Below are 25,701 nucleotides of genomic sequence, written 5' to 3'. Positions count from 1 at the left end.
CAAGTGAGAGAGAAACAATGATCGGTCTTCCAGCTAATGTGATTCACACTGGCGAGAATGCTGGTAGAATGCTGGTCAAAAGTGCTGGGAGGAGTTTATCCGGCTCACATCGTGGTGCTGGGTCCCAGAGCCCCATCAGTGTTTCGAACTCGACTTCACACTCATGCTGTGCACTGTCCCACTTCGTACGATATGTTGTAAAGCAAGTGACAATAAAACTGTCTGCTAATGGCCTTAGAGTTGAGCAAAACCGGGTTTGCAAAAAAGCTTACCCACCTTGCCTACACAGATAGAGAATTGTCCTTTCCTTGAAACTCACAAACAAGGCACCAATGAAGGCACTCTTCTATTGGGAATTGGATACTTTTTGCAGGTAATACATTAACAATGATAGATCCACAATAATGTTATGACTGTTAAAGCTCCATTGATAGCGCTTTACTAAGGTCAGAAATAAGAAGGCAAAAATGTGCCTGTGACAAAGGGTTTCTGATTTTCTGACAATCACTTCTAACAAATGAAGAAACTGAGGAAATATATTGTTAATTGAACCTCTTGCTTATTTGGCAACAGACATTATTCCATCCATTATTTTTTTCACAGGTAATTTATTCCATAGTTGTAATCACTGTTTGGTAATCTACATGATCTTTTTTGTATTATTGCCATTTTAGAGAAAGCATCACAAAATCCATCACATTTGCAAATCCACAAAACAAGATTGTGTGTCCGGTGCAGACAAACTAATAAAATGTTTAGATCGACAATAACAAATATAGAGATGCAATACTGCACAGATCTATAATGTTTCCCTCCCAGATCAATAGCAAGCTCTATCCAACATAAAGAAAGAGGAATCAGGCACTTCCTACCAGATACACAACCTAGATCTGGGTCTAGGACATTTTATTTAGCCTGAACTACTGTGAATGTTATTACCTAGCCTTCTCCACCTATTCAACCAGACTGCTTCTACTCATTCACTGAATTCATACTGTCTACCTTCACTGGAGGCCACTAATTACTCCTCACATTTATCAGCCTATAGTCATTTGGCTCCTAAAGAGCCACACACCCAGATCCTCCTTTTTAAGGTTTGTTAGGGATGAGGCTCCTTATCTTTCAGAACACTGTATTTACTCATTTTGCAGCACTGACTGAAAACCCACCTTTTTCACCAAAAACCTGGGTGTATCTAGCACCATAATCAGAACAATCCAAACCATCAGTGAAATGGTCGAGTGTACAGATTGTTGTTGGACTTGAGCTGTTAAAGCACTGTTAGGCATTATACTTGTGATAAAATAGTTACCTCGGTGGACTTACTTTAATGCTGTCATTTGTTGTTCATTCACTGTCTTGCTGACTGTTTGGCAAGGTTGTCCTTACTGTACATTAGTATGCTTTTAATGTGTCAAAATTAACTTTTAACTGAATCTAAATAAGATCTCTTACCACCTAAACAGTTACAAGAAGAAGTGCTTTTTAGTCTAATGCTCAGTCACTGATGTTTTAGATGCCATTCTTCTTCTGCCTTCGCCGCTCTTATGAGCCATAATGGCTTTGCAAGTCATGCTGGGAAAGACTATCTGCCAAATAAATAAACGGCAAGATGTCTCAAGGGGAAGTGGTCGGCACACGACTGTCCAGACTGTATCAGCATTCAGTTCTACTCCTGCCTGCTCCATCAGATCGTGATAGGGTCTGACTCAGATGCGGGTGTCAGCGCAGAGAGTCTCAAATGGAGTGCTTTAATACACACACACACGCACACACACACTCACACACACTCTCTCTCTCTCTCTCTCTCTCTCTCTCTCTTTCTCTTACACACACGCACATACATACAGAACTAAGCCATGTGCCGTGAGAACATGAGGAGTGACATCTGCTGCTCAGGACACACTCCAGAAATGACAATCTACACTCACAGAGGGTACTACACTCACAGAGGGTACTCCATGGATATGAGCTTCATTAAAACAATGATGATGGCCAAAAACATTTAGGGAAATTTGAAAATATATTCTATGGACATAGAGGATTCATAACTTGTATACTATAAGATTTATACTGAAATGCTTAAATGCAATGTGCTACATTTGGTTTAGGCCCTAGCTTGAAAAGCAAGCTTCGATTTCATTGTTCACACCAGAAGAATGTGCAGCCATTATGTGACTCCTGGACTTCCCCCTCAAAATTTACAGTGAAACTTTTATGAATACTGTCTTTTCCAGAGCAGTTTATACATATAAATACAACACATTAACACATTGGGATATTAACTGAAGCAATACAAGTACCTTGCACAAGGGTACAATTGAAACTCCTCCTGAACCCACGACATTTGTCTTCCAAGCCCAGTTTTCACCTATGCTACATTATACTACTAACTGTACTGTATTATGCTACTAACTATGCTTTATTGTGCTATATTGTTGCATGAGTACCACCTTTTGTCAACTTTTTGTCCAGAGAGCAATTTGCATTTTAGATTTTAAACCACAACTTGAAATGCTCAGATGGTTTTCTAGGTGGAGTGTCGTTTCAGCAGCTTCTAAAGTCCCCTCTGATCAGTATTTGTATCAAACATACTGCTTTTTGTTCATTTGAGGAGGTGAAATATCTAAATATTTCATATATATATATATATATATATATATATATATATATATATATATATATATATATGTATATATATATATTGCCAAAGTCAGTGGAGCATCCAGCAAATAAACAGCAAACCAGAACACTAGAGTCAAAAGCCAAGACCTACAGTTGTCCAAGTGGAAAAATGAGCAATTTTGAAACAGCTGATCTTTCACAGCTAGAGGGACTGGGTCAGTTTTGTTTTAGCCCTAACGCTGAGTCACGTTTTCCAGCTGAAAAGAAGCCGGCAGTCTAAACCTCTTACAATTCCCACAAACCCAGTGCAGGAGAACAACTGTGGCGGTTGCCGTCTGCCGAGGAGGGCCTCGGGGGTTGACAGATGAGGCAGGAGAGAGGATCAGCTCTTAGCTCAAGTCCTCGTGTGAACCTTTTTGGAGCACTCCTGCTCGCTGCATTCTCCCTGAGGTACAGACCTCCAGGATGTGCTTGGGCTCCCCCCACCCTGCTGCCCCTGCCCCTGCCCCTGCCCCGCACACTGGTCCCTGGGCTCCCTAAACTGTGTCCCAAGCCACCGAGACCTCACCAAGGACTAGAAGTGTTTGAAAGAGACAAACAGTCACACAGATCGGGTCAAATCTTAAGCTGCTCTCCAGGCTTAAAGCAATGATGCTTCTAGCTCCTCAAAGACGAGCCAATGCCATTAGCTTAGCTCTGTATCTGATCCAAGCATCAGAATTTCACATAAATCAACACTGATCTTACAATGCATACACCCACAGACAGACTGTTGCATGCATACAGTTCACTAGCAAAAAAAACTAGCATAGAATGCTTATAAATCACCCACTAAGATGCTCTACATGAGTGATTCTCTCTACTGATCCACAAGATACCCATAAGGCAGAGAAAAACTAGTTTACATTTAGTAAAGCACACCTAGTGTAGATTTCAATCTCTTTAATCAGAGTTCAGTTAAGATAAAAAATTTACATTTTTGGCACGCAACAGAACTATTGCATGCAGGCAAGTCCAATGTTCTTTGATAGTAGCTGCATTTCATACACTGTGGCTGGCTGAACAGTATTATTATTCTTTGTCTACTTTCCCAAGGGGTCTCCCTGTCACATAGATCTCTCCTTTCTGTCTCTGTCAATCAAAAGCTCTGGCTGTCACTGAGTAAAAGTGAGGTCAACACACAACACTTCCAGGTCACTTTGGATAAGCAGAGGATTCTGCATTTTGTAAATTCCTGAGCACTTTCACCAATTAACTGACAAGAATAATTTGCCCCGGTGATGTATTTATGAGCTCAGATGGAACAGAACCCAATCTCTGGCAGTCTGAGAGGTGGCTTCTCCCCTTGTTATTACTGAGAGTTCCACCTCGGCTGCAGTTTTAATTTATAGGTCTGACTCAGTCACTCTACATGGGGCTATTGATCAATATCACGTGTCAAAACAAAGGTCTTCCATGAATCCTAAAAAGGACACATGACACATTTCTCCTTCCGCAAGGAATGTAGCTCAATCAAATAATTGATTAATCAATCAGTCAATAAAACAAACATGCAAACCTTCAAGAGGTCTTTGTTATTGCACACTGTGTGCGGTGTATCATATAGATTTTCCACATGAAATGGAAACCAGAGTTCACTGAATTATACTCACTATATTGATGACAGTAATGATTTTAAGTAAAAAAAGAATTCTGAAAACGTATAGGAAATAGACTTATGGTGAAAATGGGGAGATGTATTTGATCTGTAAACAAGCCGTCATGTTTGCCAGTATCATATGGGATATCACTGGGATTTTTTCAACAAGACTAGATTACTTTGATCACAGTATTATTACAAAACCATACCAAGACATACCACACCAATACCATACATCTGTATGCAGTTTGTGCCCCATGTAAAGTCCAAAGCACACGCAGTATAACAGGAAAAAAATGGTATTAATAGATCGAAATAATAATTATTTTTATTCTCTCACCACTGGGCATTACATATTTTTAATTTAAATTAATAATAATTATTATTTTTTTAAAGTATTAATTAAGTGGGAAATCTTACCTCTTTCTCAGAAATGTAGAGTTGGTCCCCTTTGAGCACCACGAAACGGTTTTTCCATATTTCCCTGAAAATCCCTTTGCCACAAAACTTGCGAATCCACCCGATTTTATCCGGTTGCGACGAAGGCTGGTTGGCATCCTGTGGGCCCTGAATGAATGTTCGGAGAAGAAATATGAGCCGTTACATACTGACAAGCGTCGCGAACATAAAATAGCTGTAGCCCCTCATTTAGATTCAAAAGGGACCGCACGGACTGGAAAAGGAGCGACTTTTGCAAAGGCTACTGAGCCCCAGTCATTTCTTTTGTCATGTAGATGCTGTCACATTCCTCGCGGGGACCGTATTTTATTTTCCTCGCGGCGAATTACTACCATAGACAATCTCTGGACGATATATAATTCAGATTATTACCTTTAAATTTAAATATTTGGGCAAATGGCAAAGAATCTCTAAATCATAGACCCACCCTTCACAAGCGCACCGATATGCTACATTACAGACAACACATTATTAATTACGTACAATTAAATGACACACTAAATACATACTTGCATACATCTGCATAGAATCATTGCACAATATTTAGCACTATACTGCAGGGCGACCACGATAATGGCAAGTCTGCATGTTCAGCCTGATGCCTGATCAGTGTTTGGATACACACAATATGTATCAAGTAGAAAGACAAGAAGCATATTGTTATACGCAGTAAAATCGCTATCTGGTGCGTATTCCATTGGCTGGTAACAGTATCAAAGGAAGAAAGAAAATATTTTTGTTAACAGAAATCTATTTTAACATATGCAGCGTTATAAACAGCTCACCCGTTTGGCCGAATTGTTTTTCTTCATTGTGAAGGTATTAGGGTTGTCGTTTGCTTTCCCAGAGTTTACCCAGTTTTGCGTGCTGGATGTTATATACACGCTAGAATTCTCTTTTTGAACGAATACGAGGTTAATTCAGGAGACGGAATGGTTCTCGGTGGAGAAAGAAAACTGTAGCTACAGTATTGTGCGTCCCCCTCGCTTGGCCACTTCCCTGCGCTGAACTACCTCCGTTTCCCCCAGTCTCTTTTCTCTTGCTGCTTTAGCTATAGATGTCGCCCAATGGATTTGCTCTCTCGTTGGCTCATAGGGTCAGTATGCTGAGCTGAATTGGTAGTCTCTAGTTTCACGGATGAGACTGTGTCATCGGCACCCCACTCGGCGGCTCCCCCTCCCTAAGCAGGGGGCTGTGTTGTAATAAGGGACTTGCTGCCGGGGTACTCCCGCTATAAGCACTCGACAGCTCCATCTATAGCCCCGCCACCACTGGTTCGTGATGTCACCGTGAAAAGCAGAAGTGAACGCACGAGGTGGGCTACCGACGTTATGACGCAAATAATTCCATTCGTATGTCTGACACGTGTTACTAATAATACTCTTAGTATTGCAAAAATAAAATAGATAGGTTTATTTGAGTGGAAATGAACCAATAGAAAAAATATATATAATTGATCAGTCTGTATTTCCTTCCTTTAAAGATGGCGTGTATTAAAAAGCCTAACTTTGCCAAATTATCTCATTGCAAAAGTTCAAGCCATGATGATCCAACACAGTGTTGGGACTTAATTTACAGTGTATAGTCTCCAATCTCTGAGATTCAGTATGAGGCAAAACCATCTTCCAGGACCACCTGTGGTTTTCAACCTTTGATGACCTTCTTAAGTCTCCCAGAATAGGTGCTAGCCAGTGTGCTTACTAGTGTCTGGTCACACTTGCGTTTGGAAGCAGTTACCTACTTATGACAGATCTTTGCCTAATACGTTAGTTTATACTCTGCATATTTCATTACAGTTAGCTCTGCATACATTGCATACATTTACTCTCCTGAAACCATCACATCCACTCCATTTTGCTACTGGTGATTTGTTGCAAAACATGTTTACATGTTACCTTTTATGGCTGCTTTTATTTGAGGTTCCTCTTTCAGCAGAAAAACACAAACCGTTAAGTTCACTGTGAGATGAGGAGCATATTCCTACAATGTCACCGACATTTAAAATGACATAGATGTTGAATTAACACGGAACTAACTTCTTTCTCTTTTAACTGTTTTTGCAATTGTAAAGCTTATTTAGTTCCTTCTTCCATTGTTCATGTCAAGCTACAATTCTCAATATAGCCATGTTCCGCGGTATCAAATAATGCTTAGCTATCTGAGCTCTGGGTTGCACTTAAAACAGATTTGGTAACATTTGGAAGGAGATACACATATTCCTTGTTTTGTTCCTCCTGTGTGATTGTTGTTGCTGAAGAGGATTAGGGGGTTGGGTACAGGGGGGAGGGGCCTGCGGAGTTTAATAGGGAATCAATGGGAGAGGCAGTCTGGGCGTCTTAGGGGCATTGAGCTGGCGGTAGCCAGAGGGGTGCACCCAGGAGCCAAGCTTTGTCGGCATCCACACACACACACACACACACACACACACACACACACACGCACCAACACACATGCATGTACTAACACACACACACACACATGCACCAACATGTATTCATGCATGCACTAACACACACACACACACACACATGCACCCACATGCATGCACATACTAACACACACACACACACACACACACACACACATCCTGCTTCCCATCATCCTGCCTCCACCCCTTCATCATATCAAGGCAACGGTGAACTCACTGGGACCCACAAGTTTCAAGCAGCTTCAAGTCTCAACAAGTCTCATCAAGTCTCAAAAAATCAACAATTCTGTAGACAGAAACCAATCATTTTATTACTGTTAATCATTCGTGAAAATGCACCAATCAACCAATCAGTGATTGACAGAGTGAAATTTCAAAATCATTTCGGCTTACTTGTGAATTACACACTGAAGCTCAGGCAGTTACCATCAAGCTTTGGCAGTTACCATTCAGAAACTAAAGGAAACAAACATGGACTATATTAAGAATCAGTTTAAATAAATGTAAAAGCCAAAATGGATTTCTGGCATCTGAAATTATACTACTGCATTAAATCATCTTCTAAATTATACCAATACAATTCCGGCTACATGTAAAAAATTCCTTTAGCAGCAGTTTTTCTTTCTTTCTATTAGCATTACCCATTTTGTTTACGCACCCGCTTCTTGTAAAGTATCACAAAGTTTGACCTCAACTTCTTTCAGTCTGTCCTGCACTGGGAAGATGCAAAAGAAACCCAGAAAAACATATTCACTGTTTCTCAGAGTGTTTATTTTTCTTTCCCTGTGCAGACTGAAAGTGAATTCAGGAAAGAACAGTCAATCCAGTGAGCCCTTGTGTATTTTGGATTGTAAAGAATGGATATTTTTCCACATGAATTGCCTGTCTGGCTTGTCTGGTTTCACCAGACTGACATGTACAGGATTATAAATATCTACTCACATGTAGACACCAGCCAGCAACTTGACCCATGGTTTAAAAATATATTAAAACAAGTTAAAATGAACATCATCTCAATGATGTGTGTATGTCGAAAAGCACACTCTTCTCTCTGAGAAGCTCTACCTTCTATGCTTAAGGTTCCCTATTTGTATTCACTCCACAAACCCCCTGTCTGCCAGAGAGAGTGCATGGTCCATAGCTGTTTGATGTGTGAACTGTGTGGCAAACAAACACAGAGAAGAGGACCTCCTTGTGAAGTTTTTGTTCAAGCTCTTGAAGGCACACAAATGTGCCATCCAGGTGCACAACTACACGGACGGCAAAAGGAAGTGTGAATACATGATGAAAAGGGTTGCCTAAAACGGCACTGTTTACATTTAGTCTTAGCTCTTTCGTGAAAAACATGGCCCCTCTGGAATTTTATGCTACCTAGATATCATATTATTTATTGATGCATCAGATGGCTTTATCCAGGGTAACATGCAAAGCCTATATTGATTATACAATAGTATATCTTGTAGAAGCACAGATTAAATATATTTCCAATAATATGACAATCATGCTTAGTTACCTAAGATTTCAAACACACCAACTTTTAAAGAAATTCCAGTTTCAAACCTTCTCATTAGCTGCTGATCATTAAAGCTGGTCAGACGCTGGTTTCACTGTATATATGTTTTTAAGCCTGGCATAGTAAAATAAGCCAATGTCTCTGGTTACTCCTGAAACTAGAAGCATGTATCTTGTAAATGACAGCCCTTAAAGAAGCCATAAGAACCAAAATAATTAATGGGTAGAAACGGTCTAATCCAACCCAGCAACCAAATTAAGAAGAAGCACTGTCCCAGTTTAGACTGGCTGTTGCAGAAGCTCATGGAAATCAGCTTACAGGAGGCAGCATCACATGGGCGTGTTCATTGCTGGAAAACCAAGAGGCTTGAAGCAATTTTCTTGGGAGTGGGGGTAGGAGTGGAGAGGTCAGGTGATTCCTGTGTGAGAGCTGTCTAATTACGTACATTGATCCCATTTGGAGACCCTTACTGTGACTCCCACCAATAGCACTACATTTAACAATCTATACTCCTAGATACGCTGATTCACTCTGGACTGAGAATGTTAGATATATCAAGCAGTCTTCTAGTCTTCATGCACCTGAATATGCATGTCTCGACTCAACTTTTTTCTGCTATTTCTGCTTTTGCTGAATTCTGGACCCTGACCCAAATTCTAGTCCCACTGAAGAGTCAAGGGCCATTTCACTCTTACAGTCAGTTCATTATCAGATCATGCACCCTTACACAGGCCCCTTATACCCTGACCACCCCTACACAGAGGCCTCATAATACTGTGCCTACACCACACACCCTTGAAGTGATTCTCTTTTGATTATCCAGCCTGCATTTGGCTGTGCTACCTACACTTATTTTTTCATTACTGGCCCGACAGTGGTTTGAGTGTACGCCTGTGGCTGTCAGGTATTCTTCTTCCTATGCCTAACATTATTGGAAATATTAATGTTATTGTAATGCTACATTTACACAGCATAGGTTGCCTGAATATGACAGGAGCATAGAGAGACATTTGGAAAGGCTCAGAAAGCACAGATCAGTAAGAATTGCCCCTTTTTAACAGAACTTTCACTATTTTGCGATTGTTCAATCCAGTGAGCACAGTTTTGTAATTGGTAGTAGACAATAACGCCACTGTATAGGAACTCCTGAGAAAATGGTCCCTTCCACCATTCAGTGCAATATTATCATTCTCTAAATATGTGTGGACAGTATATTTTTATTTGCCATTTGCTTACAGTACATAAAAATACATCTCTCTCTCTCTGGGCACTGTGTCAAAAATGCAAGTGGCTTTGAACCAGAGCACTTGCCAGCCAAATATATAATATATTAACTTCATTCTGAAGCCATGGGATAAATAATCTTTCACAGCCCATACACAACAGCAACACGGAGGAGTAATGAGGTACAGAGAGTAACTGTATATAACACTTAATCAGCATTACTAAGTACCACAGAAAGCTGTTTTCAGTTTTTTCTGTGAGGTTTTCAGTTTCTAATTAATTTTTTTCAAAGATGGGATATTCTGTTTTAATTCTGGGAAATGTAGGTTATTTCCCATCTGGTGAGATCTAACTCGTTCATTGTCTCTTCCCCTTCACACTCTTCCTGTCCATCTGACACCTTACACAAGTGTTTTCTGACTGTTGAGACAGTCTTGCCATCACTTCCCCTTTCCCATCAGAGATTTCAAGCACAGATTTGGAGCAGGTGCACAAAGGCACCTAGTTCACAATGAATTGGCTCTCTTTTGTCTGCTATTCTCTCTCTCTCTCTCTCTCTCTCTCTCTCTCTCTCTCTCTCTCTCTCTCTCTCTCTCTCCCATCACTCCACCTCTGTTCAGTCATACCCACCCGTGTCAGACCATTGGTCTCAGATCAAAAGCACAAAAGGCTCAATTTTATTTGTATCTTTTTGCTTTCTCTGAAAATGTAACCCCTAGCCTAACCTACCACCCTTCACTTAAATATGTGTGTAATCAGCATCCTGCGGCTACCGATTGTGTAACAGGGTTAGCTCGGCTAGTCCGGCCATAAGCACGCGGAAGTGCGGCAAAGGCCCGGAGCAGGTTACCACGACAACGCTCCCCGATGACGTAACTCTCAAAATTTTAAAGAAAGTCATTGCCCTTGGCTAGAGGCAATTCTGTCTTTAGCTGACTGGTAACACGTTCATCTGGCAAATCTTGGGACAAGTGAGAGGCTAGGGTTCAAAACTAATCTTGGACTCAGGCAAAAATCTCTCTCATTACCCTTGCAGACAGTCAGCCTATGGTGACTGTCCACTTGGTGCAGGTTACCCACTCCACTGTACCCATTACCCAAGCTCCGCATCACTGATTACCTTTTAATGGGGCAGGTAAGACACTTCTGGCCTCTCTGAGTAGTAGAAGAAGGGGGTCATGCAGAGACAGTAAGCACACACACACACACACACAGAAATAAAGTGCCTAAAAGGTACAAATGCTTGTCACTGGGAGGGTACCATATACATTACATTACATTACATTATTGGCATTTGGCAGACGCTCTTATCCAGAGCGACGTACAACAAAGTGCATACCCATAACCAGGGATAAGTTCGCTGAAAGACCCTAGAGGTAAGTACAATTTCAACTGCTACCTGTACAACAAAGATAAGGACAAGGGCCTTTTTTTTTTTTTTTTTTTTTTTGAACAAACAAACAAACAAACAAACAGAGCAAAAGTCACCAAAGTTAACTATCCAAACACTGCTTACCTAGCCAACTAAAAATACCGATACACAAAGCAAGTCACAGAGACAACAAATAAGGTTCACAGGGAGGTAGGGAGGGATGGGGAGAGGTGCTGCTTGAAGAGGTGTGTCTTCAGCTTGCGCTTGAAGGTGGAGAGAGATTCTATAGTTCTGACCTCAACGGGGAGTTCGTTCCAGCACCGTGGAGCCAGAACAGACAGTAGTTGTGAGCGTGAGGTGGAGGTTCGGAGAGGGGGAGGTGCCAAGCGGCCTGTGGAGGCTGAACGAAGAGGTCTGGCAGGGGTGTAGGGTCTGATGATTTTTTGCAGATAAGCTGGGGAAGACCCTTTAACTGCTTGGAAGGCTAGCACCAATGTTTTGAATTTGATGCGAGCCATGACAGGCAGCCAGTGGAGGGAAGTAAGCAGGGGGGTGACGTGTGAGTATTTGGGAAGGTTGAAGACCAGACGAGCTGCTGCATTCTGGATGAGTTGGAGGGGTCTGATGGCGGACGCTGGGAGGCCAGCCAAGAGAGAATTGCAGTAGTCCAGGCGGGACAGAACCATCGCTTGGACCAGGAGCTGGGTCGAGTAGGGGGTGAGAAAGGGGCGGATTCTCCGTATGTTGTATAGGAAGAACCTGCAAGACCGGGTCACCACCGCAATGTTCTCGGAAAGGGACAGTCTGCTGTCCATCACCACGCCGAGGTTCCTTGCACTGGGTGACGGCGTGAGTGTGGTATCCCCGAGGGAAATGGAGAGATCCAGATGGGGAGAGGTATTAGCAGGGATGAATAAGCTCTGGATGTCCCTCAGGCAAGCAGAGATACGGGCTGAAACCTGCGTATCAGACGGCGGGAACGAGACGAAGAGTTGGGTATCGTCCGCATAGCAGTGGTAGGATAGCCCATGTGCAGTGATCACAGGGCCAAGGGAGCGAGTGTAGAGAGAAAACAGAAGTGGGCCAAGGACTGAGCCCTGGGGAACTCCTGTGGCGAGGGGCCGAGGTGTCGATACCAAACCAGCCCAGGCAACCTGGAAGGAGCGACCAGAGAGGTAGGACTCAATCCAGTCCAGGGCTGTGCCACAGATGCCCGTTGCTGACAGGGCAGACAGGAGGATGGAGTGATCCACAGTGTCGAAGGCAGCAGAGAGATCTAGAAGAATGAGGACAGAGGAGAGGGAGGCTGCTCGTGCGGCATGAAGAGAATCACTGACGGAGAGGAGCGCAGTCTCTGTCGAGTGGCCTGATCTGAAGCCAGACTGATGGGGGTCTAGCAGGTTGTTGTTAGAAAAGAAGGAAGAAAGTTGAGTGGAAGCGGCTCGTTCTATAGTTTTAGAATGGAAAGGAAGAAGAGATACCGGGCGGTAGTTCTGGATGATGGAGGGATCCAGGGTAGGCTTTTTTAACAGCGGAGTGATGTAGGTACCCCTAGCCTGCAATATATAACTAATTTGTGCATTTTTAGCTTGAAAAACGTACTCATTCATACCCAAACAGAACATGGGTGTACTGTCAGGGTACATTCAGGAAATGTGATCCTTGAAGAAAAAATATATACCTCCACAGTCTCTTTATTTCTGAGAGTGCACACACACAAACAACACACGCACCACACCAGGATGAGTATGCTGGCTCAGTCACACTTGGTTTGTCTGCTGCTTGCTCATGAGTGTGCATGGTTGACATTGTGGGTGTTCCTGGCTTTTAGTTCTTCATCTGGGGTTGTGAACGTCCTTAAATGGGTATTTTAGACATAAGCTCATGGGATGCAACAGATGAACCAAAATAAACAGCACATTTCTAATCTATATTCAAACTGTATAAATCTTCTAAATCCTTAAGAAGATCAAACAGGAGACTGGAGGGCTAGCAACTAAAATCACAACGTGCCTGGTGTAGGGTTTCACTCCCCACTGATATCCGACTAAAAGTCAGCTTTTCAAAACCGCACTAATTGATTTGAACTCCACATTTACACCCCTGAAGAAGCACCCTGATTATCTCCACTTTGGGTGAGAGGAGGGCTCAGACCCTTGTCTCCCGGTAGCAATGCAATGCAGTCGCAGGCTATAAAGAGGTTCACCCTCCCATGGCAAGCTGGGAAAGAGTCTGGTTATCGAGCCAACATTGGACCTTGTCTGTTGGATTAGAGGGAGATTATGAACATGGGACAAGGGGTGTTCGGAGAAGCTGGGGGGGCAGATGGCATGGTTTATCCACCAATGTAGGGCACTGGGGCTCAGACAGATGCATTTTGGGAGGACAGATGTGGGGGTTTCTTGCTGGGGATCGGTGCTGCCAGGCTGGTCCAACTGGTGGAGGATTAGAGAAGGAAGAGCTGATATTCACTCAGTATGAAATATAGAGTGAAGCAATTAAGTGAAAGTAGGTACATAGTATTTTATTGTAGAAATGATGAAAATGGAGATTACAGGCCCAAAAAATCTAGATATGTTTTAGTTTCAAGGCCAGACCAATGATAAAAAACTTAAAAAGTAATATAAGAATAAACAGTCAAATATAGCTGGGTGTTCATCATGCATGTCTACACATGAGTGATTTCATAAGAATGAAGATGGTCATAAGAATTTAAAAAATGATTAATCTTGTTTCCTCAGAACAGATACGTGTGTGTATGTGTGTGTGCATGTGTGAGTGCATACGTGCATGTGTTTAACAGACATAGATCTTAGACAAATACGATTTCTAGATAACATATAGCGGAATATTTGCTGAAGCAATTCAGGTTGACAAATCTCAGTCAAACCTGAAATCAGGATTCAGTCCTATAACCACCCAGTCTGAAAACCATTTATCTAACCACTATGACAAAGTGCTGCTGCATGATCGCAAATCTGGTTTACAGGCTGCCAGTAACAGGCTTAAAGGAATGTGGGCTGAGATGTGCCACAGTTTTAGCAGCACTGTGGGGGTGAAGACAGACCCCTGTGTGTGAGCCTTCTCTCAGTGGTGCTTATACAAACACACCAGCAGGGGTTCACACATCAAAACAACCAAGAAGCATCTTTTCTGTATCTATGGATCCTGAACTACCCCAACGGATGAAGTACAACATTTATTACTTCAAAATGAAAAATCACAGGCTCTCTACTACATATGGCAGAGTTGTTTTTCCCTTTGTCAGAGCTGTCAGCTGACAAACTTCCCAATTTTATTTTAGGTTCTTATGTTTGCTTAACTCTTGCTTAACTCTTACGTTTGCATTTCCTCTTAAACCATTATCCTGCTTCCCCATATGCACAGGAATTGTGTCCAAACACTTCCAGTTTATAATCTTATAACTGTTCAAATTTAAAAGGGCTTGTGAGGGCTGGCTTTGGAATGAAAAGTTAATACTCTAAAAGTTAATACTTTGATCTGGCTCACAATAAAATGTGCCACCCACCTCATCTCTAGGTTTACCAATGTGTCAGTTGTGTCAAACTGACCTTGGCAAAGAAAACGATCGCCCCGCAATGGAAGCCACCACACTGACTGCATATGGAGCTACCTACTACTCTGCGCTACAGAGTCTAATCGCGAGGTTTAATCGTGAGGTTTAATCGAGAGGTTTAATCGAGAGGTTTAATCGAGAGGGTTAATCGAGAGGTTTAATCGTGAGGTTTAATCGTGAGGTTTCTGAATGTAGGTTTTGTAGGTTCCCTTGGGTCCCTCAGGGGGGGTTGTGGGAGGAGGGTTTTTTTTTTCTATTCTTTGTTTTCACAACTTTCATTTGTCACTATTTTTTAAATAGTGACAAAAATGAAATTGTTGGTTAACTAAAAATTGTCTGACAAAGTTCTGGTAATTCGTTCGCTGGCAGGTCGAGGTTGAGGACACAAGTTCAGTTTAGCCCGGGTCTCCATACTAAAATACTGAGAAAGGTGAATCTGGTCTCTGTGCAGGGCTGTGGCTGTCTGTGTTAGAACTGATACTAAAATAATTCAAAACAACACATTTACCGACAGCATACTGTTGATGCCTGGAGTAAGTGTCTGCCAGCTTCGACTGTGTATCTTTTATGGAGATTTACATAACCACTGTTTTCAGTTTCCCTGAATAAAACATCCAATGTAATGCTTTCCAGATTCAGATTGACAAGGCTGCTAAGACAGACCAAATTAAATTCGCTGGGAGCAAACATTTTGTGGATGGAGTGCCAAACAGTGTCAGCAGACACTAAAGTATTAGTTATGCCTCATTCTCTCTTGCCACAATCAGATGACGGTACGCCATACTGTGTCAGCGCATGATTCATAATGTTGGTGTGAATTTAATTTCAATGCATTCAGTTCAATTTCAGTATGTACTTGGCCAATCATCCCACACTTCATCCCTCGCCCTCCCTTCTTCCATTGTATCTCAGGCATACTAATTACATTCATATGTGGGGAAACGTGCAAACTGTTTATATACTGTATACATGAAGAATGAGTGACACTGATACTCCTCATCAACATCATTTTGAGTACTGATGATGAGTGACATCTTTTTAGACAATTATACTGAATTATGATTAAAATAATATGTACATGTTATTATTAATTAGTACATTATTACTCAATACACACTTGCAATGCATTTAATTTTTCTATTTATTTCATAATTATGTTTTTAAGAAATAAAAGGCTTGTTGTTTTACAGTTAATTAGATCAGCATTTCAAAGAGCAAGTTTACAGAGCATGGTAATATAATGCTAATGAAGGAGTTCATGGAGGCCATTGCCACTTGGAGATGCAGCAGGCATTTCAAAGGACTATTCTTGGCAGGAAATGCCATGGCACAAACTGCATGAAACAAAGCAGAAACTGATATACATCTGAGTGTCTGCTTGGCTACCTCTTCAGCCCCTCCCAATGTCACCCCTAACCTCTACAGCCTGCCCCATGTCACCCCTAACCTCTACAGCCTGACCGATGCCTCCCCTAACCTCTACAGCCTGACCGATGCCTCCCCTAACCCCTACAGCCTGCCGCATGCCACCCCTAACCTCCACCGCCAGCCCCAATGTCACCCCTAACCTGTACAGCCTGCCCCAATGTCACCCCTAACCTCCCCATGCCACCTCTAACCTCTACATCCTGCCCCATGCCACCCCTAACCTCCACCGCCTGCCCCAATGTCACCCCTAACCTCTAAAGCCTGCCCCAATGTCACCCCTAACCTCCCCATGCCACCCCTAACCTCTACATCCTGCCCCATGTCACCCCTAACCTCTACATCCTGCCCCATGTCACCCCTAACCCCTACAGCCTGCCCCAATGTCACCCCTAACCTCTACATCCGGCCCCATGTCACCCCTAACCTCTACATCCGGCCCCATGTCACCCCTAACCTCTACATCCTGCCCCATGTCACCCCTAACCTCTACAGCCTGCCCCATGTCACCCCTAACCTCCCCATGTCACCCCTAACCTCTACAGCCTGCCCCATGTCACCCCTAACCTCTACAGCCTGCCCCATGTCACCCCTAACCTCTACATCCTGCCCCATGTCACCCCTAACCTCTACAGCCTGCCCCATGTCACCCCTAACCTCTACAGCCTGCCCCATGCCACCCCTAACCTCTACATCCTGCCCCATGTCACCCCTAACCTCTACAGCCTGCCCCATGTCACCCCTAACCTCTACATCCGGCCCCATGTCACCCCTAACCTCTACATCCGGCCCCATGTCACCCCTAACCTCTACATCCGGCCCCATGTCACCCCTAACCTCTACAGCCTGCCCCATGTCACCCCTAACCTCTACATCCTGCCCCATGTCACCCCTAACCTCTACAGCCTGCCCCATGTCACCCCTAACCTCTACAGCCTGCCCCATGTCACCCCTAACCTCCCCATGTCACCCCTAACCTCTACTGCCTGCCCCATGTCACCCCTAACCTCTACATCCGGCCCCATGTCACCCCTAACCTCTACATCCTGCCCCATGTCACCCCTAACCTCTACAGCCTGCCCCATGTCACCCCTAACCTCTACAGCCTGCCCCATGTCACCCCTAACCTCTACATCCTGCCCCATGTCACCCCTAACCTCTACATCCTGCCCCATGTCACCCCTAACCTCCCCATGCCACCCCTGACCTCTACAGCCTGTCTATGCTGCTGCCATCACATCATCCAGGAAACCATATGTGGAAATGAACAGAAGCCACATTGCAACATTGTATGAGACTTAGGAATAGCATGTGACACAGTGTCTCACTCTTTCCTTTTCAGCCTGAAATGGCTGCTTCAGATTGTGAAACACATTCAAGCACTCTCTCCATGGCTGTTAATGAGTCAGAATGACACTACTCTTTTTTAATCGTTTGACCTGATCATGGTTAGAAAGATACAACACATTGAATAACAATGTCAAATGACAAATGAAATGGTACGTTTTTTGTCATTTTACAATATTTATGTTTGTAAAAGACATTAAATGGTCCTTTCAACAGGTCCATGAAGGAACACACATACCTACCCACAGGCACTCACATAAATGCATGCATGCAAATACACAAACAAACACAGGTACACACACTTTCTGTGAATATTACTAATCTTCCCAACTGTGTTTACTGCACAGCATTTTTGTCTTTTTGTGTACTAAATCACATTATGTCCAAATGGGCTGTGCTGTTTCCGAAAAAAAAAGTACAAAATTGTACTGCATGGTGCTGATTAATTTAATTAGTGTAAAGTCAAAGCTTGTAGGCTAATTTGAGTAATTATGTTTTGAACAAAGAGATTAAGTTATGAAAGGTCCTCCGGTAATATTTAGTGCTGGAGCCATTTTACCCTTTCATTCACCTGAAGAAATAAAAGCTGTTTTCAAACACCTTAAATAAGAAGCACAGTCATGTGTTCTGTAGGAGCCACATCAATCTTGTTAGCCCTTATCAGGAAATGGTTTCCATGAAATCCACTCTCTGTCAGAATGACTGACTGCGATGCCCAATATACACTCAGTGAACACTTTATTAGGTATTTATTAAACTTATTTTTCATTAACTTATTGGTCTTGCCATATGATTGCCTGATTAAGTATTTGCAAGCTGTACAAGCTGTACAGGTCTACATAATAAAGTTCTCAGTGATTGTAGTACATACATGTAAATAGCAGTGTACATTTTATAAAATATTCCCACATGCTATCACATATACATCCAATTTGGTTTTGTGAGTGCAAGTGAAGAAAAGCTTGGTCTTTTTCCTAATTTAATACAGTATATAAATTATATATTAGGCCTACATCTACATCATATTCCTTTGGAATTTACATTTGCAATATATTCCTAGAGGGAACAATTCTATTACTGCTGACAGAATTCCAAGCATTCCATCGGCCTCTGATTCCCTCCCATGTATGTTGATCGCTGCTCTGGAGTGCCGTAACCGACGGTTACACTATCATTTTACACTCGCCAATGAAACATTCATTGTAATACCATCTCTGGCTAGTCTGGGCTTGCTGATCAGCTCCAGGGAGATGTGAGGGTGGTTGGGGGGGGGGGGGGGGGGGGGGGGGTCATACAAATGTGCAGCTGGCAGCTCTGCACCGCATTACTGCAGAGACTCATGTTTGTTTTGGGCTGGAAGAAACACAGAGAAAATGTCACAGGATTTCAGTCAGTCTTTCTGACTTCAGTCCTTCAAATCCTGCAGTTTTACGGACATGCTCCTGGAATTCAGCAGCCTGATATGCTGAAAGTAAACCCTGTTTTTTTTTTTTGCCTTCGGCTCCCAGATCATATTGATCCCATAAAATATACAGGCCACCAAGTTTCACTCACACCTGGCCCACATAAGAAAACTGCTCAGGTTGCATGGTTCAGATCCAAGTGATCTTTGACAAAGTTATTTCATAATACAAACATCTCTCATATTCAAAAGAACAGGAACATCTTAAGTTATCCCTCCTTATCTGTTATGGGGAATCACTGAAATAATTACAGAAAGCCTCTTTATCTTTAGTGTACACAAAATACTGGTTTGCAACAACCTTTAAAACATGGAATATCCTGGAATATCTTCTCTCAGTGGCCTGCAGACTGACCTGAAAGTGGTGTAAAAAGTAAACAGAATATATCCAGCTGGCCATAAACACATTCATTTGACAAGTTGCCTCATGGATTAGATTGTTCCTAGATAGTTTGAAGACATGATTTTGTACACTGCATGCTATCGGTTATCTAGAAGAGTTAAACATAACAATGGTATATAACACCTGTAAAATAGTTTTTGGAAATAAAATGACCGAGGCCGACTGGCACTGGTACACTCAGTGAACTGCAGCTGTGTTTTTGAAAAGGCACCCCCTCCCATGCCTTATTGCTTTAGTATCCCCACTGCAACTTCTCTCCTGTCTGCTTATCTCACTCAGGCACCATTACAGGCATGTGTTTCTTTTCTCCTGCCTCTACATGGCCGGGCTATCTGAAGACTAAATACTTCTGTCTTTGCTCGCCCCTGGAAGTCCTAATGGAGGTGACTGACTCCAGAGCACTGATCTCTCCTGCCAGCCATCCAGCCCTCTGATGAGAGTCAAGGAACCACCGCTGGTTGATGGAGATCAGACCAGCTAAAGGGGGGGACACTGTGGGATTACTGGGGGCATTAGCACGAATTACCTCATGGGCATTGACGGAGGACCCAGGACACTAATCCAGGAGAGAATGGGAAATACTCAAAAATGCATTAATGGCCCTATCCAGATTGTGCATGTGCCTCTGGATTAGAGAGGGTGTACAATGAACAGTTCCCCTTGGTTATGTGGCTGTCTTTTCAGACAGATAAAGAGGATGCTCCACGCACAATGAGCCATCACTCCATAAAAGCCAAATTACTGAGGAGCATTCTGCCGCCATTGAGCACAGTACTTATGAGGTTTATTCTTCAATGATACTTCACCTATGTGGCCTAATGATTTGAATTGACCATTTCAAATCATTACCTGTATGGAAAATGTTCACATTTCCTTGAGACATCCATGTAAAATTGAATTAAGACACATTAATAGCAGCACTCACCGTCCTATTTCCTTACCTCCTAGATAAGAGATATTTGTTTGCTTTGCTCTTCTGCACTCTGGGAATTCAATATAACATGTAATTGAGACTGTACAGAGAGAGAGGTTATGTCTCCATCTGGTGCTGGCTGTTTATTTGATGTTATGCAACATTCTTTTCATGTAACTCCATAGGAACCTCTTCTTCTGAGAGAGTGAGGGGACATGTGAGCTGCTTTTCAGGATGATGACCTTGAAATCACACCAATGAACACAAAACACACCCCTATCAAACATGTGCATCTTTATGTAATGCCATTCAAAATAACATAATGCTAGACAGTGATGATATAAACTCAATTATCCAAATTGTCCAAGTTATATAAATGGTAAATGGCAGGCATTTATATAGCGCCTTTATCCAAAGCGCTGTACAATTGATGCTTCTCCATTCACCCATTCATACACACACTCACACACCGATGGCGATTGGCGGATCGAACCGGCAACCCTCCGACTGCCAGACGACTGCTCTTACTGCCTGAGCCATGTCGCCCCCATATATACTGTTTACTCTGTTTTTATGTATTTACACTCTGTGCTTGTTTGTGGACATACATAGATATGTACATGTTTATGTATGTATACACACATAGACCCAGTGAGCACTTTATTAGGTATTTATTAGACATATATTTTTAAAATTATTATGTCTTCTGCTGCTTTTGCGTATCCACTTACAGGTTTGGCATATTGTGTTCAGAGATGTTCTTCTGCATACCACTGTAATGACAATTAAATAAACTATTCTAAATTTATTCTATTGGTATCTGATAATGGGCGGCACGGATGGTGCAGTGGGTAGCACTGCCGCCTCACAGCAAGGAGGTCCTGGGTTCGAATCCCCGTCGGCCGGGGCCTCTCTGTGCGGAGTTTGCATGTTCTCCCCGTGTCTGCGTGGGTTTCCTCCGGGTACTCCGGTTTCCTCCCACAGTCCAAAGACATGCACGTTAGGCCGATTGGAGAGTCTAAATTGCCCGTAGGCATGAGTGTGTGAGTGAATGGTGCGTGTGCCCTGTGATGGACTGGCGACCTGTCCAGGGTGTATTCCTGCCTTTCGCCCAATGTATGCTGGGATAGGCTCCAGCCCCCCCTGCGACCCTGATCAGGATAAGCGGGTTCAGATAATGGATGGATGGATGGATGGTATCTGATAATTGCAACTGTCTGGTAACTGGTATCTGTATAATAAACTTACCTAGATTCTGATTATGATACAAGATTCATGCTGTCGTTGCATTACTAGAACTCATGTAAATGTGCGCCCAGACCACTGGACTTGTTCACAGCTTCACAGTTCTCTACAACAAAATCATATTGGAAGGGAATGATAGACAGCCCAACAGAGACTCCCATCTGTGCACAGTAATGGCACAGTCCCCACTATTACAAGCACCAGTGCATGAACACCAGACACCTAACAGACCTGACAACTGCTGTGAAAATAGCTGCTAACAAGACACAGAGGCAACACAAAGCAAAGATGTGCGAAGACTGGGAGGGACTAATTGAGATCATCTCTGACAGTTCTGGCATTAAGCTTGCCTGTGAATATTTGACGATGATTATTCATAAGCTCTTTCTTCAGTGACTAATAACCAGCATCATTGAATCATCCATTGTTACTCAAACACTAAGATATGTTGCATGCCCCCACTGCAAGTCCAGAATGTAAACACATGAAAAAACAAAAATAGACTTGCCTGGAAAAGGAACATATAACATATATGATAAGCCGTGCTTATCATTCAAAGTCAAGCCCCCAGGGTTTTAGAGAACTGAGCTTGCACTGAGTCGATACAGCATCACACACTGTACGCACGTGTACAGGAAACCAGCAAGAGCAGTACATTACAGTACACTGAAGAAAGGAGACAGATCAGTGGAGATCAGTGTAGATGCAGATGGAACAGTGGTGATACTGCCTGTTGGAGCTGGAGATACTGACTCCCAGTACAGTACACAGTGGATCAAGACACTTGTGTCAGGTCTACAGAGATACTATCAACACTTGTAGTGCAGGAGATGATGTGTGGACTGAGTGGTATTAAGAAAGCTTGTTTCTCACTTTTAGCATTTGCTCAGCGTACTCCACACACTGTTGGGGCTGGGGAACCGCAAAGAGCATGTAGACCCCAGGGCCTAGAGCAGTAATGCTAACCCTGTCATCCTACACTGGACTTCCATCAATAATAGAGCAGGCCTTCGCGGGAGATGCTCTGCTTGTTCTGAGTTCCTCTGCATGTTCTGCCATGACCAGCCTTGTGGCAATGCTGAGCCACAGACAATGCACAAGAGCACTGAGGATATATGATCCCACATTCTGTTGTTTCATCCAGCTTATATCTAAGCCAGTCCTTTCCCCCTTATACCTTTATTTAACATTTCAGTGAAGAACACCACAAACATACATATATAGAGGCTCAAGAACAAAGTATGCCCTTTGAAGGTCTTCTTGAGATTTTGCTGAGAACCTGAATATGGAACTGAAACGGCATATTCCAAATCATCCTCTGAATTCAAATAAATGTCAGACAAACAAAACAAACCTTTCCTTGCTTTTTAATAAATATTCGGGTGTGAACTGGCACCCTGCATGTTGTCTCACCAATATGTCATTTTGACATAAATGTCAGTTTGTTATAAAGCAGTGCTCATTAAAAAGAGAACTGATTTCCCTATTGTCTCAGTGTCAATTCTTGGTATCAAATTGACTACATTTTATGGTCAAAGGTTTTCTCTTGTTAGCTTCCCCCCAGGATGCTCCTGGCCGTTGGATGTAGGGGTCAGTCTGGTGAGGCAGTAATCTAATCCTAGGTCCCAGGGCCTTTTGAGATGAGCAAGCTGATCCCCAAAGATCAGTCTGTTAAACCTCAAACAAACAAATCCCTTTCATCTAACAATGCTAGGACTGAGGTATGGTGTGGTATGGTTGTGGTTGTGGTCCCCATCTTTATCTTTTAAAGTTTAAAGTTTGAACTTCTTAATGCATTAAATCACATGATATGAACTTGTGGAACCTCCGTGTGTTTCCTTCTGAAACCAGGCCTGAGGTCCCATTCAGTTTTTTTTTCATTGTAGAAGCATCCATTATAGTCTTGTTCATTATTCATGCATCCTGAAAGGATATCACTTGTGTCACCTTTGTGCCCTGTCAGCAAATGCACAGAGCTGGCACCAACCAGGCAATGGGCATCGTGGGATCCAGTCTTAAAGGTACAATTGGTAAGATTTTTGTGTTAAAACCTTGTTACAAGACCATTGTAAATCCCTTCCTATCATTGAAAAGGGCTCACTGACATGTTGATTCATCCTGTTTTAGTGTTTATAGTCCTTACATTTGGGTTTCAAAATATACAGTTGACGGCCCAAAACATCGTAATTCAATTCTAACAGCAAACAATTAGACCCTCATTGGCATCACCTCAATACCTAGTAAAATTCAGTTACATACTTCGCTGTTAATTGCAGAATAGTGTGGAGTACAGCTCTGGAATGACTTGGAAAGGAATCGAACCAATGGAATTCATCCCTTCAGGAAACCTATACTTCTGAATGTTACATCATATGAAAGTTTGCATGGGCTACGATTGGCTTATGTCACATGTTTGTGGGAGAAGCACTGCAAACCCTCCCTAAGGACACAGCCAATTGCGTCTATATGGCATTGACCTTTCCTGTCTGTTCCTTTAATAGCACAAGGCCTTGCATGTGTTTGTCACCCTTGCCTGGGTAACAGACAAACACATTTTTCAATCCAGACCATTACTTGCAACTGGAAATGGCTTCCAGCGACCCTGGGTTGGGAAACTCAATCAAACTATTTAAATCAATGTGCTTTCTCTATCCCCACTCCACCAATGTTCTCTCTCCCCATGTCTCAGTCAAATACAGCACAATGTCATTGTGACTTTCAACTTTCAATAAATGTGTAATAGGCAAAGGCTAAATAAACCTCAGAAAGATTAGTGTACCCTTAAAACATAACAATTGAAGTGAGGTGGAGGTTAATTGTGGCTTGTTTAATGTCACACTTTAGAGGCCTGGAAAACACCAAAAACCCAAAAGTCAATTACATATTGATTACACGTAATAGAAAAGTATAATCGAAAAATATAATGTAGTAACATAAAAGTGGCCCTAAAATAAAATGCGACACTCAAATGAGACTTTTATGCCACAAGAGTTCAGCCCCAATACAGATATAGAGTCCTACCCTGCTGCAAATGGCTTTTAAACACTAGAATGCCTTTTGATTAATAGATTGCCTTACTCATTAAAATTTAGAGAGCCCGGTGAATCCAGAAGCAATCAGCAATAGACACGTTCTCTTATTATGAGGAATATATTGATTGGGTTGACCTATGAAGAATGCCAAAAATGATAACTACAATATAATGATATTAAAATGAAAAAGCCCCTGATCTTGGAGCTGCTGGGTGGCTGTGGCTACAACACTGTCCCAGTGTTCTGTGTGTGCCCCGTGAACTGCTATGGAATACATACTGTCTCTGCGCTGGTCAGTGGTCAGTAGCCCTGCAGGGCAGTGCTAATTGGGTGCACAGTCTATGGGATTATCTATACTCAGTGAGAACTTTATTAGTTGTGTGTTCAGAGATATTCCTCCGCGTACCACTGTTTTAATGCGTGATTATTTGCGTTACTATCACCTTCGACCAATCTGGTCTTTATACATTGACCTTACTAGACGTTTCCGTCCGCCGAAATGCCGTTTGCCGGATGTTTTTTTAGTTTTTCTAGTTAATTCTAGAGAATGTTGTGTGTGAAAATCACTGGAGATCAGCAGTTACAGAAATACTCAAACCAGCCCGTCTAACAATCATGCCACAGTCGAAATCACATTTTTTCCCCATTCTGATGGTTGATGTGAACATGTACTGTGTGTGCATGCTACAGCATACAGTTTCCTGTGTGCCTTCAATAAGTGATCCTGCGAAATGGAATACTCCTTAAAAAAATGAATTAGTATAATATACATACACTTCAGCAGTACTTCTATCAAATACTCATTGTCACCCAAACAGTGTCCCACATGATCTGGGACGATGGTTGCGATAGCCCATCCCCCGCCATTTGACTGGAGGAAAGAGGATCATTCATGTCCCTGTGCTGGCTGAGTTTTAAAGTGGAGGGTATTAAATATGCATCAGCGCTGATAATAATGAAGAAATGAAGCAGCTCCACATGATGGAGAGCAGGCATTATTCACCCTCATTGTCACTGTGTGATCAGGGCGCTAAACT

General features: G+C 42.6%; 1 protein-coding gene across 1 annotated transcript in view; it reads right to left on the bottom strand.

The window, feature by feature from the left end:
• The window catches only part of plekho1b (pleckstrin homology domain containing, family O member 1b), a 29,994-nt gene extending 24,054 nt beyond the window's left edge, over positions 1 to 5,940 (bottom strand). The window contains exons 1-2 of the mRNA XM_061257643.1: positions 5,509 to 5,940; positions 4,685 to 4,831 (exon numbers count right to left, since the gene is read on the bottom strand). Coding sequence (XP_061113627.1) covers positions 4,685 to 4,831; positions 5,509 to 5,535 — 174 coding nt within the window. The 5' untranslated portion in view covers positions 5,536 to 5,940. The remainder of the gene's footprint in view (positions 1 to 4,684; positions 4,832 to 5,508) is intronic.
• Positions 5,941 to 25,701: the final 19,761 nt, after the last annotated feature.

This window comes from Conger conger, chromosome 1 (assembly GCF_963514075.1).
Source record: "Conger conger chromosome 1, fConCon1.1, whole genome shotgun sequence".
In the NCBI taxonomy this organism is placed as follows: Eukaryota; Metazoa; Chordata; class Actinopteri; order Anguilliformes; family Congridae; genus Conger; species Conger conger.
Note: the sequence above shows the minus strand (reverse complement) of the source record. Positions and strands in the feature narration are given on the sequence as shown.